Source organism: Suillus fuscotomentosus, assembly GCF_016647785.1.
Source record: "Suillus fuscotomentosus strain FC203 chromosome Unknown F5891scaffold_26, whole genome shotgun sequence".
Classification (NCBI taxonomy): Eukaryota; Fungi; Basidiomycota; class Agaricomycetes; order Boletales; family Suillaceae; genus Suillus; species Suillus fuscotomentosus.
Window position 1 is genome coordinate 426,360 of NW_024539538.1, and position 12,690 is coordinate 439,049.

Sequence of the window (12,690 nt, forward strand, 5' to 3'; positions counted from 1 at the left end):
CGAGGGGTCCAGTCGGACAACATGCTTCAACGTCGCACGCTTCCCAACTCACACAGTCTCGACACTAGTACCATGAATCGTATCGGAGACATTGGCTCAACTACTCTTGGTAGGAAATCATTGAAAGATATTGTTCAGTATGTCCACTGGTCGACTCGTGCGAGGTCCTTACTTACCATCCTCAGGCATTTCACTCCAGCATGGTTTGCTGTTACAATGGGTAAGTCGAAATACACCTACCTATGCGTTGTGTTGACAATATTTGTAGGGACTGGCTCAATCGCCATACTTTTCCATAACTTTCCTTATGCAGGTGATTCCCCGGTAATGCGAGGGTTTGCACTCGGCTTTTTCTTCTTCAATCTTGTGCTCTTTCTGCTATTCAGCGTCATCACTGCAGCTCGATACATTTTCTTCCCTGGGATCTGGTTTCACATGATACGGCATCCTGTACAGAGCTTGTACATTGGCACGTTTCCGATGGGCGCCACTACGTTAATAAACGTTGCCAGTAGCGACATATTCCAGACATATGGTTTCGGAGGGAAGCCGTTTATCTACACGGTATGGGCATGTTGGTGGATCAACGTTGCGATTTCAATGGCATGCTGCTTTGGCATGATGCACGTTATGTAAGTGCCCAGTTCATGAAGTTGAGCTAGAGTTGACATAAGTCCCATAGGATTACTTTACAACAACATTCGCTCAAGTCCATGACGACTGTTTGGCTTCTTCCCGTCGTGACCCTCGTTGTCGGATCTTCTTCTGGAGGCGTACTTGTGCCAGCGCTTCAGGTCTATTCTCCCTCGTATGCGTTGCTAACAGCGACATTCTCCGCGTGTATGGTTACAATAGGTCTTACCCTTTCCCTTATGCTACTCACGATATACATCCTTCGGCTGGTCGTATACGGTTACCCCACGGGTGCATCAATTCTGTCAGTCTTTCTCCCCGTCGGTCCTTGTGGACAGGCAGCATATTCACTTTTAAAGTTGGGGTCTTCTTTTCGTTCACTATTACCTCTAAATTATGGTGATGCCGGCGGATTATTGAGGCAATCTGGAACCGGAGAAGCAGTGGAGGTGATATGTGTGGTTGGTGCTATGGTTCTGTGGTCACTGGCGAGTATGTGGATACTCTTTGCAATGCTCGGTCTCGCCTACACCCTCCGTCGGGAACGCATTGAGTTCCGATTGTCATTCTGGGGAACTGTATTTCCTAACGTGCGTATCTACGGTTTTTTAATGGCCCAGGACGCGCTCAATCCCACTTTTCACAGGGAGTGTACGCAAATCTCAACTTGGCCTTGGCGACAACGTTTTCGTCGACGTTCTTTCGTGTGTGGGGTTCGATATATTCGGTGGGGACCCTGATATTGTGGGTGTGTATTGCCTTACCTACAATACGGATGGTGCCAAGCGGTCGTATATTTGACGCTCCGTGTCTGGAAGAGGTCATAATGGGAGCACCAACGAGGGATGCGGAGAGAAGTGCAGACGATTTGAAAAATTGAACAAGATATCGGAGAGATTTACGTACGTTCAAACCTCCTTACATGCAATTTCTGAGGCGAGGCATCTCGCAGGTCCACCTGTCCTCTAGTAACGAAATACTTCCACAAGGCTGCAAAATGGGCCTTCCATGTCCCCATCAATCTCTGGTGTGTACAAAGTCTTGTAAACAGATTTCTCTTTCATTTATTCTATAAACTACCTCCACTTCATACTAAGTTGATTATTCCGATTCACCCATTGTTAGCGACTGATAAGTGAAGCCCAAGCCAGAGCATTCAGCAGAATGTCGCGAGGCGGACTACGTTCTTAGCACCTGCTGCAGTCACCCGTCTCCTAGGATTAGCTAGGGCAACAGGAACGCTAGGATGGCGGGGATGGCAGCGGTTTCGAACATGCGAAAGTCCTCGTCAGGGGACTACCGCTACCCCAACCGCGTCGACCTTCTCTTTCTGTTCAGGAATAATAATACTGAGCCTATAAACCTAGTGGGAGTACAGGTTCCGTCGCACGACTACAACCGCGTCCAATGATTGGCCAATCGCATCCAGCAACCATGACCCACGCAGGGTAGTTTACGGTTGGGGAGGGCTAGGAAGCTTCAGACCTCAAGCCTTCCCTTGAGACCCTAAACCCACTCACCGAGTCACCCCTTTCGGTATTTTATGAACCGAAAAGGGATTTGGCGTCTTCATGCAGAGGCGATGCTGGATCCCACAGTTGTGTGCCGATGGAGAGTGTGAGGACCGCAGTATTGAAGATGTTTCACAAGGTGATTCAATAATTTCCCACTAACGGCCGCATGTTTCATTGGTCCACAATTCATTGCCTAGAAGAATACACGCCATATAGACTTGAAATAGACTCACAGCATGTAGGTAACGGACCTCCGCATAAACTATGCTGTCAACTTGTTATGGAAAGTCAAAGGAATGGCGGAGCCGTGTCAGCGAGGCTCAGCGCTCATGACCAGTTTGGTGCAGTTTTTGTGGCGTATATCAAATTGACGTATAGTTTGGTTACGATTCTGGTTAATGATGTCAACCCCAGCGTCACGTCTGGTGTGGTTTAGAGTAGGACAGCGCTATGCTGTGACACCTCATCGGATCTCTGCTACGTAGTCGTACTGCAGTCATTGGTGCCGGTGAGTACCCGCAAATTGTTCGTTTGGTCATATAATTTGACCAGAGGTTTCTTCGACAAAACGCAGGTTGTACTCTCGCTGGGAGTAGAGAATTGAGGTGTGCTTGTTCTTTCCTGTTTCAATTGGAGGTTTTCTGTCCACAACCCATGGCAAATGCTTATGGGCACTTGTCAAACAGAAAACTCTAACCCCGAAATATTCACATTCCTCGGCATCATTTGAACTGTACAGCTGGCTTTGAGCTGGCGCGAACTGGAATTCACTGATGATGCGAGCCCAAGATGACATATATATGTTGTTGGAAATGGGGGACTGTGGGTCATAGGTTGCAGACATACGACTCCTCTTCTTTGAGTGCAGATATCTTGTCTGTTTTCAGTGCCCGATTAGCCTCGCTGATATGCTGGGGGGACCTCCACGTAAATCGTGGAGAGAATGTATACGGTACGCGCGACACTATGTCCATGGTAGCCTCCTGATCGATGTGCAACAGGACTTTTACTTGGGCCTGGCATACAGTGATTATGGGCACTGGGGGTACATCTGCCTTGGTTCACGCATTTCCGTACGGGAACGGTAGTCCGGCGATCAAGGTCGTCACTTTGATGGTTTTTTATCTTAATCTCCTGCTCTTTGTCTTGTTTACTGGGGCGACTGTCGCGAGATACATACTGTTCCCTGACACCTGGCTCAAGATGATCCGACATCCGACTCAGGGCCCACTCATGGGCGCATTTCCAGCGGGAGCTACGACATTGATCAATATAGCATTGGTAAGCTTGCTGTTGTTCGTTTATGTTTACTGTCTAGATGGTTCCTTATTTATAGGTAGCCCATCAAGAATGGAACTTTGGAGGCACTGGTTTTCTATATACGCTCTGGGGTTGCTGGTGGCTCGACTCCATTGTGTCGTACCTCATCGCTTTTGGAATGCTGCATGCGATGTAAGTACAGAAGTTCGAATCTTAATGGCGTATCATTGATGGTGTGGCTGACAGGATGGTGGAGCAGAAACACGCCCTTGATACCATGACTGCTTTATGGCTACTCCCAGCTATCAGTCTTATCGTTGCATCTTCAACCGGCGGTTTACTCTCAATTGCGCTAAAAGCTCAGTCGATGGAGTTGGCCATCTCAACAGCGCTGTTCTCGTTGACTATGGTTATCATTGGTCTCAGTCTCGCGTTGATGATGATCACGGTATACCTCGCACGCCTTGTCATAAGCGGTCCGCCAGATAAGCTGCTTGTTTTGTCTTCTTTCGTCGCATTGGGTCCCTTCGGTCAGGGAGGATACTCGCTACTTATTAATGGCCAGAACCTGTCCGAAATCCTTCCGCTGTACGTCTCGGGTACTTTCCCAGAGGCTGGAGGACAGATAATATTCTCGTTCTGTTTCTGTGGAGCTTACATCCTATGGTCGATGGGCATCTGTTGGATCATCATTTCCTCCAACTCTATATTAAGTGTGCTCAAAAAGGAGGGGGCTATACCCTTTTCCATCACGTATCAAGGGTTGATTTTCCCGAATGCTGTATTTGCCCTTCTCTCGGTACAGCTTGGGAACGTTCTGAACAGCGACATTTTCCATGGATTTGGCGCAGCGTGGACAGGTCAGAATATCCGTCACCATTCTTTTCTAGATCTACTTACCATCTCTGATAGTCATTGTCTTTATTCTGTGGCTCAGCATCTTTGCGAGAACCAGCCTGGCAGTCATCGACAGGTCCATATTTGTAGCCCCGGATATCGCAGTTCCACTCTTGCCACTTGAGTTTACCGACAGCATAAAACCTGCGAGAACCAGCCATACTATTTCCATACACCAGAGTAGCTTTAAGTAGTCCCCTTTCGAATCGGGCACGCATAGTACATCCAAAGTTGCGAGTATAGTTACTTAGTATATGCGCACATGGTAGAATTCTCTTGTTATTCCCTTCCTGTGACCTTGACACTGAGAATCAAAAATCACCTGGTTCAGTGTCTAGCTATCCCTGACGGTCACTTAGCCTTAGTAGGAGGAGGGTTTTGTCAGATGAAATCAGTGCGAGATAACTTCGAGTGAAGTTTTATCGACCAGATATGCTAGTACTGGTGATATAAAATATAAGCGACATTAGGCAGGTTTACTAGCCAATGAGGTCGCATGGCAGACCATTCACAATGTTTCGGCGCTGATTAGTTCAGCGATTAGCTGACAACTTGACATACCTTGAAAGCTTGAACTTGACAAGTTCAGAATTGAGCACACCGCTTATTGAATAATTGGTTCACGTCTTGAAATAATAATATTTCTTCCACCAATCGCGTTGCTCCATCACGTGCCAGAGCCGTAAGCTCACCGTAAGCATCAAACTTTTTTTGACAAGCGAGTCTCATATGACATCTCTTTGCCCATGGCACCCATGGGTGCCTTTTTGGCATTTGCGATTAACGAGTGACGATGTACATACTAGCGCTGGTATGCATACGCAGTCCTCGCATCTAAGTTTGTTTTATGTCGCTTTCCTGGCCAATTCTTCGCACTGCTTAAGTTGAAATTAATTGTGAGTGTCCTATTCGCTTTCGAACCCTCCGTAATAATTCAGGTGAAAACTCTGCACGAGTCTAATTAAAAGTTTCTATAGCTGGAACTCTGCCGCAACACAGGAAATAGTAAATTACCGTGCACAACTGGCACCGCTGGTGCTTTGCTCCCATGAACCCTGACAACACGTACGTCTTGAAGTACGGCAAAACACCTGTGTCCAGTGCTCCACCATGGCTACGGAAGATTCTTCCTCAATTTGGTCTGCTTCAAGGGTATAGGATGGATATAGCTCCACAACCCGCCGACGACAGCGTTGTGCGAATAACTGACCGGGTGATGATATTCACTGCTTGGTTTCGAAACATTTTGCAGCGGCGATGAATTGGCAAGTTTCAGATCCTCTTTCCCGACGAGGTGTCCATATCCGTTCTTTCTCAGTGTGCATAGCCTTTCTTCTCAGTGTTCATAAGCGAACAAGTCTTATCAGGGTCTAATTTTACAGTGACAGTAACGGCAGGTGACGCTAATCTGAATCTCACCTCAAAAAACGTGCTCAGAAATGATACTATCTTTTTTCCCTGTCTCTTAGTGTCCCTTCCTTACTCTCTAACGCGTCGATCGCGATGCCGCCGTTTCCTCTCGGAGTAACGTATGGAGTTTATTTCCTCTCAACGGTTCTCTGTGCTATACTCTGGGGAGTGTCTTGCGTGCAAACGTGAGCAATCACGTATATACTCAATTGCATCCTCACCATTTTCTAGCTTTTCTTATTATACTCGGTTTGTAAAACTCTGCCAGTGGTGCAAGTGCTTGCTTGACCCAATTTATAGTTATATCAGAGATGATCGATGGCTAAAAACTACGGTGAATCTCTTTTTGTCGTCTCTGTTCCGTGAACGTTCCTGAGCTTACCGAAGGTCGCTATCATATTGTCTGTCACCTGCACGTCTTTCAACGTCTCCTGCTAATATTGTTGTGGTTTGTGGTTCAGTATGATGAACGCTGCACAGACAATGCTGATAATGCACGGAGGTAAGCAAGATATTTGTCTCTGATCCGACAATCTCCAGACATCAAGTGCAGCGTACGCTTACCTAGTCATTCACTTTGGAGATTTTTCATTTTTTGAGATGGCCCTTCCGTAAGTGTCCTGCATGTCATGCTACTTTTCTGTATGAGATTAATATTGTTATAGGGTGTCCTCAGTGAGTCGTCTAGCATTACGATCATATATTGCGCTAATGCAGCACAGACTGGATTTCTTCTCTCGGTAAGATCACAATATGAACCTTTCGTCGCGTGTGCTCATTCCTGAGATAACTAGGCCCTTGTTTCTGTTTGTGTGCAAGGAATATTTGTCGTCAAAGCACAAAGACGTAGGTCTACGCGGTTTGTAGACTGACATCTTAACTAACGTCTTGGTGAAGTCAGCGAAACGAGATCAAGGGTGCTCCCCTCGCTCTGGGTCAGGATCAGTTTAGCTGTGTACTAAAGTCTACACTTAAGATGGCTCTCCAAATAGATCCCTTTAGCTCTTTTTGAACTGGGGGCTGCAATTTGTACGTTTGTGGTTCCCCGGTGTTTTTGTGACTAAACGTCATTCATAGATTGTGTCGCTGAGAGGTGAGCGTTTCACTCGAGCATCAGATCTACTGTCGCGAACGCGTCATAGTTTTCAAAGTGGGAAGAATGTTTTCTTCACCGCATCGCTGAAGGTGACAACAAAGTCTGTCCCATTTTATGCAACCTTACATTCATTGAAAGGCAATCGTGGTTTCTTATCTTGCCGTCATGGCCTTTGTTAATATTGCGACTGCATTTTTTTTGGCCAAATATTTGCGCATATTGCACAGACAAGCCATGACGTTTGCGTGAGTTCTCTTCTGGAAGAAGCCTGACTCTTGCTGAACACCTTGTTCTTGTGAACAGATTGAGCGACATGATCTATCGCTTGATCGTTTTCTCAGTGTTGAGTGGAATTTGGACCACTTTATTCGCTATTCTCGACATGGTTACAGTGAGTCATCATGACAATTCGGATATTTCTTGTGCTCATGTCGCTTTTCAGTATCTTGGCTTTCCAAATACTGCGGTGTACGTCTTGTTCGACTTACCTCTTTGCTCGCTATACTGCAATACCCTCCTTGTGAGCCTCAACTCACGGGATAGTGGGTCTGCCGCATCGATCAAAGAATTGTCTACATTCAAAGCTGCATCGCGACCAGTCATCATATCAATGGAGAGGGGACGCAGTAGCGATTTTAGTGATGACAGAGAAAGCATTTGTATGAGTGATCCAGACATAGTGTAATTTTTACGAATGGACAAAACTTCAGAAGATATCCTCATAATCATCCCCGATCTCCAAATACCTCCTGATGTCTTGTGCGTCCATCCCAGTTTGGCGAGTGAAATGTGAAAGAAGGATGGAATAATTGTCTGAGGAGGTTGTTGCTAAATAACAAATGATCTGACGGGCATTTACTGACCTGTCCACCGTACTGCCGCCTCATGTGCCAGTGTGACAGCTCTCCTTTTCTCTTCAACTTTCACAGGATCACAAGCGCCGTAAGCATCGATTTCTTCTTGTAGAACAGCGAGTTGCTTTTTCATGGAAGTAAGCTGCTCCAACGCTGTCGCGCGAGAATCCTAATTTCTCCCTGATTATTTATTATTCGTCGGATGGAAATAAAACCAACACTTAGGGGTCTGAGAGTTCTCTCGTGTTCGATAGCTGTTTTTAGTTCAGCTAGCTGAGCCTCGTGACCGGCCCTTGTCTCCTTCACGCTGTCCAGGCGGTTTTGGACCTATGGCGTGCACATGTCAGTATAGCTCGCATCTTGAGAAGCGAACAGTTCAACGATAGTTCCTCTTTGCGAAGGAAAGCTCCAGAAAACTTAAAACATGGTTAGTATCTGGGTTCTTGCGCATATCAAGCGCATATATCCAGGTTTGGAGGCATACAGTTTGAAGCACCGATTTTATCACCCTGGACAAGGCCGTCGTCGACGAGGGACTGTAAGACTTCTTTGACCGTCTGGGAAACTTGGGATCTTTTAAGCGTTATCCGATTGGTGTAACAAATAGTCATACCAATTCCCTTGAGCTTGGGACCCAGCTTCTCAAGCTCCTTCAACTATAGAACAATCAAAAGTCAGAGTGAGTCGTCTGAGAGATAAGATAGGTCATACTTGATAGAAGTCTTTCTGACACCCATATTCTGTCAGTTCGGAAAGATCAAATTGCAAAGGCCCAGGTGATAACTCACTGTGTCGTGGAATATCTCCAATAACTTAGTGCGTTTCTCTTCCAAAGACAGACCTCGTGGTGCCTAAAAATGTTGCATGACCAACCAATAACGACAAAAGGATTCCATACCATTTTTCAAACAGAGATAGTGTTCCGACTTGAAAACGTAGAAGATATTACTCAAGGAGTGAAACGCGTCGCGCGACGAAGCCAGTATAGGTCACGTGTTACCTAATCGGAAATTACAAACGGTTCAAGCGGTGAATGCATGCATTTACATGTGGAAGTAACGCGAAAGTAAGCAGAAATGACCGTGATGATTACATACGAAAAACATGCAGTCAAAGTCCTGGAGCGGGAACGCGAGCATTTGTTCCTGGTAAAAATGGATGTAGAAAGCTAAGTAAAATGCAGAGGCGGAGGATGTAACGCAGGATGATGTACAGACACTAAACAAGATAAGGTCGTCATGCGAGGAAACAGCAGGGAACGTGAAAGGGGGCATGAACGATGGTGTTGCGTCACCGCAGGATATCAAGGCGCTGGTCATGGGAGGGGTAGCGATACGCGATAAATTCTCGGTCTTGCTCGACCCGCTCCTCCAGCGCCTTGCGGGAGGTGATAGACATACGCGGACCTGCACTTTGGCGAGATATGGAATGGGTATATGCTGTCGTGAGGTTATCTTCACCCTCGAAGAGTGACGTCGTCAACGGCGGGAATTCATGCGAGTCGCTACCTTTGGCTGGCTCTGGCTGTGTAGTTTTCCTGCCCAGCAAGGACGCAAGTCCAAATCTGCTCCTCCGCTTACTGGGTGTAAATGGCTGAGGATTTTCATCGATGTGCTCCAAGGGGCCAAGCGAGCGTCTGGAGATGCCAAACTCATTGTACATACCACCAGGACCTTTTGAGGGATCGTGTGCACCCAAGGGCATCATGGTCTGAATGCCCAGGCTAGGACGGGAGGTGGAACCACTGAAAGACTGTCGTCTGGGTTCTATGCGGAATGGGGCATGCGGTAGAGTAAGATCACTAGATTCCTGACCAACCTGACGAGGATCATAGGTGTATAGCGTCTGCGGCCGTGATTCTGCACCAGGATTGTTCGGTCGAAGTTTGGCCTCACCGGGAAGGGGTGGCAAAGACTTTTCCCGAGAGAGTATGACTTGTGGCTTGGTCGTTCTGGGAAGTGTCATGCCATTGGTGGAGGCAAAAGTATTCTGCTGGAGCTTCTGACGAATATCAGGCTCGGATATAACAGGATGAAGTGACTTTAGTCTGCCGCTCTCGTCAGCAACAACGGCATAATTCTCTTTCTCGTCAATTTGTGCGCTGCTTTTGCGGTCAGCATCACGATCTATGCCTGATGGACGTGAAGAAGTAGGTGAGGGAAGGAGGCTAGACGGCGCTGTCGAAGGGGACATGCCTGAAGAAGAAAATTGGTTGCGCGGCGAGGATGTCGAAGGAAGCGATGGAGTGGACACGTGGCGCCCACTGCTTCCCAGGTGCTCTCCTGGTCCTCTTTCAACCAGATATGACAAAGGGGGTGGAGGCGCCAAAGGCAAGTCATCCTCATTCCGCTCAGTATCTTGAGACCGAGCTAAATCTCGGCTGCTCGCATGGTCCTGCGGATTCTCTTTGTTTCCCCTGACGAGCTTCCATATCTTTGCAATACCCTTGCGCTTCTTCTTCGATTTGTCCTTCTCGTCGACCGGCGTATCAAGGGGTTCCTGGGGTTCCACTGGTGGCCACAGTTGACTATGTCTGGGAGTAGATAGCATACTCCGATCGCCGACAGGCGATCGTACGCGAAGTCCAGTGCTTTCATGATGCAGGGCCACGCTACAAATATATCATGAAAATGACCCTTTTATGGAAGAAAATACAATACGTACTGCATATCAATCATACTGCCCGACATCCCCGAATGAGCGAGACTATCCTGGCTACGCCATGTAGTACTCAAATTCTTGAAGCCAAAGAAACGCGAGCGTCGTGGAGAAGCAGACCCTCGGCTGTGCGCATCTGAGAATGATGCTTGCGAATAAACCTGGCCCAAACTTTGCTGCCTGTCCGTTGGCGCAGCCAGAGAGCTGACTGGCCTGATGGAGCTTATAGCAGAGTATCGCGAGCTTTGCATTGGCCCAAGACCACTGTCAGTATGCGGACCTAGACTGTGGACCGAATAAAGGGAGGTGACGTCCACTGCAGAACTTCTAGAAGACTTCCGGCCGCGACGATCCCGCTTCTCATTCCTACGGCGGCGCTCTTCTTCTTTTTCTTCTTTACGAATGTCGACATGCTCAACGATGAGACCGTTCTCCAGAACTGTGAGGTCACGTGAAGGACTCCGGATATGATGGCCGAGGGCCCCATTCTGGCCAATGGATACATGGGGTGGCTTGAGACGAAAAGCAGCGTCTTCTACTCCGCCGTTCAAATCATAGGCTGAACGGCGGAATTGTGAGTACGTGTCTCGCATCTTGTGCTCCAGTTGCATCGATTCTTGCATAGCACGTGCGTGTGCAAGTGCCTCAGCCTCGAGGAGACTCCGCTGTGCCTTCACGTACTGCTCCAGAGTCTGCTGTTTCGATGCTGGCTCTCGAGGAGTCTAGTTTGGATAATTAAGATCACTAATAATGAACCGACCGGATTTGCTTACCATCGTGTGCCATATTTTGATGTTTTGTTCACTTAAGCGTCCGCCTCGTGCTCTAGGTTTCGAAGAGCACTCGGATGATAAGATTCCAGCTGCCTCGTCCTCCTGTTCTCTGCGAAGTAACTCCTCGTAGAGTACATCACTTTCACGCTCCCACATCCCAGGACCGACTACGACTACATCTGCCATGTCCTGGTCACGCATTGCACACTCTACGCATATTTCCTCAGGAGGAGTTGGGGGATTTGGGGAGAGGATGGGATTGATCGGATCTGGGGCAGCGGCAGGGGTGATGTAAGTGGGATGTTGCGCGTATGCACGTGGACTGGAAGAAATGGGAATCGTGATGCCCATAGTGGGACTGTAGGATCGTGATGTGGATACCCCATTTGGGGGTGGTAATCTGGATGGACCAGGAGCATCGAGTTGGGGATAAGAGGGCTGCCGGTTGCTGGCAGGTTTGAGGGAAGCCGGAACATCGCGAAATGCTTGTGGAGGTGAAGGTAAAGTTGTGAAGGACTCCCCAGCGGACTTGAATGAGTCATCGAAAAGATTAGAATTTATCAACCCTCCACTGCCGGATGTCCGAACGTTATCGTCAAGGCTATAACGTTCGCTGATACGGTGGGCTGTTCCCTGCGACAAGGGGCTAGAGATCATATTGAGCTGTAGGCCTTGTTGGTCATTAGCATTGAAATCCTCTTTGTCCTGAGGCGCTTGTTCCATTGCTTCTGAACGAGATGAAGGATGTTGGTGTTCAGTCGCTCCCCAAGTCTGAGGACCTGTGGACCCAATAATCATGGGACTAGTGTTATGGAAGCTCTTGTCTAGGGTGAGAGTGGGGTATCGGTTGTCCTTGAAATCGAGATCAGAAATGGCGAGGCTACGTTGAAAGATATTGACATGAAGATTCGGGGGAAGAGTTGACGAAACAGGATTACAGTCAGGTCGCGAAGGTTGAATAATGGTCGAGACCGCAGCCATAACACTTGAAATAACCCGACCAAAATTGACGGTGAGAGTCCAGGGAACAATAAAGGCTCCCCAGCTGGACGATGCTTAGGCTGGCCGTCGACGTAAACAGTGAGCGAAGCTCGACACCGTCGTCAATAACCGATTAACAACCCGGTACACTGCCAACTCAAAGGGGGACGTATAGGAAAATCAAAGAACAGGGACAGTGTTATGTTTGAGGCAGGAAATGAGGCGATGAAATTCGAACGGTAATGTTGCGGCAATATACCACGATCCATTTCCCAGGCGGTCCCTGGACCGGCCGGCCCTGTCCGTTCAGATAGTACTTTCATAATATTTGGCAGTGCCTGCTAGCTGAACATAAACTATATATTTTACACGCGACACAGACTAGCCAAGTGATCCGTACCGTAGCTATAGACTAGGACTAATATTACATGGGAAATGTCCACTAGATTGAAGACCGTAACATCAGCAGCGCAGGTTACCGAGCTGCGGACAGGCTGTACGAAATAAATCTGTCCATACCATTGATTTCGGACGATGCCAACATTTGCATTTGCCACGTCTGTATGTTCAACAGTTACTACGGATCCCTTGAGCGACGCCCGATTTTCCCCACA

At 47.8% G+C, this 12,690-nt stretch overlaps 4 protein-coding genes across 4 annotated transcripts; 2 read left to right on the forward strand and 2 right to left on the reverse strand.

Annotated features, from left to right (window-relative positions):
- Positions 1-216: 216 nt before the first annotated feature.
- On the forward strand, positions 217-4,498 carry F5891DRAFT_951980 (voltage-dependent anion channel; the record flags this gene model as incomplete). Its single annotated transcript, XM_041375084.1, has 8 exons — positions 217-632; positions 683-1,223; positions 1,280-1,440; positions 3,149-3,428; positions 3,484-3,545; positions 3,654-3,977; positions 4,122-4,267; positions 4,320-4,498. The coding sequence occupies 8 exons, from the start codon at positions 217-219 to the stop codon at positions 4,496-4,498; spliced, it is 2,109 nt and encodes a 702-aa protein (XP_041226191.1).
- A 1,124-nt stretch (positions 4,499-5,622) lies between these two features.
- On the forward strand, positions 5,623-7,495 carry F5891DRAFT_1278181 (uncharacterized protein; the record flags this gene model as incomplete). The annotated part of the gene is made up of 17 exons (XM_041370307.1): positions 5,623-5,701; positions 5,774-5,899; positions 5,946-5,963; positions 6,015-6,048; positions 6,102-6,115; positions 6,176-6,216; positions 6,268-6,325; positions 6,380-6,389; positions 6,437-6,454; positions 6,509-6,560; positions 6,612-6,649; positions 6,707-6,743; positions 6,792-6,807; positions 6,857-6,899; positions 6,949-7,055; positions 7,114-7,201; positions 7,253-7,495. The coding sequence occupies exons 2-17, from the start codon at positions 5,808-5,810 to the stop codon at positions 7,493-7,495; spliced, it is 909 nt and encodes a 302-aa protein (XP_041226192.1). The 5' UTR covers positions 5,623-5,701; positions 5,774-5,807.
- Positions 7,496-7,505: 10 nt separating this feature from the next.
- On the reverse strand, positions 7,506-8,766 carry F5891DRAFT_300727 (meiotic nuclear division protein 1). The gene is made up of 9 exons (XM_041371260.1): positions 8,563-8,766; positions 8,453-8,515; positions 8,376-8,390; positions 8,278-8,320; positions 8,149-8,229; positions 8,046-8,080; positions 7,884-7,991; positions 7,674-7,833; positions 7,506-7,623 (listed from the first exon to the last, which is right to left on the reverse strand). The coding sequence occupies exons 1-9, from the start codon at positions 8,563-8,565 to the stop codon at positions 7,517-7,519; spliced, it is 615 nt and encodes a 204-aa protein (XP_041226193.1). The 5' UTR covers positions 8,566-8,766; the 3' UTR covers positions 7,506-7,516.
- A 188-nt stretch (positions 8,767-8,954) lies between these two features.
- F5891DRAFT_952095 (uncharacterized protein) lies at positions 8,955-12,076 on the reverse strand (the record flags this gene model as incomplete). The annotated part of the gene is made up of 3 exons (XM_041375091.1): positions 8,955-10,275; positions 10,329-11,044; positions 11,096-12,076. 3 exons carry the CDS (start codon positions 12,074-12,076, stop codon positions 8,955-8,957), a joined length of 3,018 nt encoding a protein of 1,005 aa, XP_041226194.1.
- Between the last annotated feature and the right edge of the window lie 614 nt (positions 12,077-12,690).

Coding starts and splice junctions, on each gene's coding strand:
- F5891DRAFT_300727 (XM_041371260.1), bottom strand. Junction 8,081..8,148: donor TAAAATCGGTGCTTCAAACT/GTATGCCTCCAA, acceptor CCATGTTTTAAG/TTTTCTGGAGCTTTCCTTCG. Junction 7,834..7,883: donor GAACTCTCAGACCCCTAAGT/GTTGGTTTTATT, acceptor GGGAGAAATTAG/GATTCTCGCGCGACAGCGTT.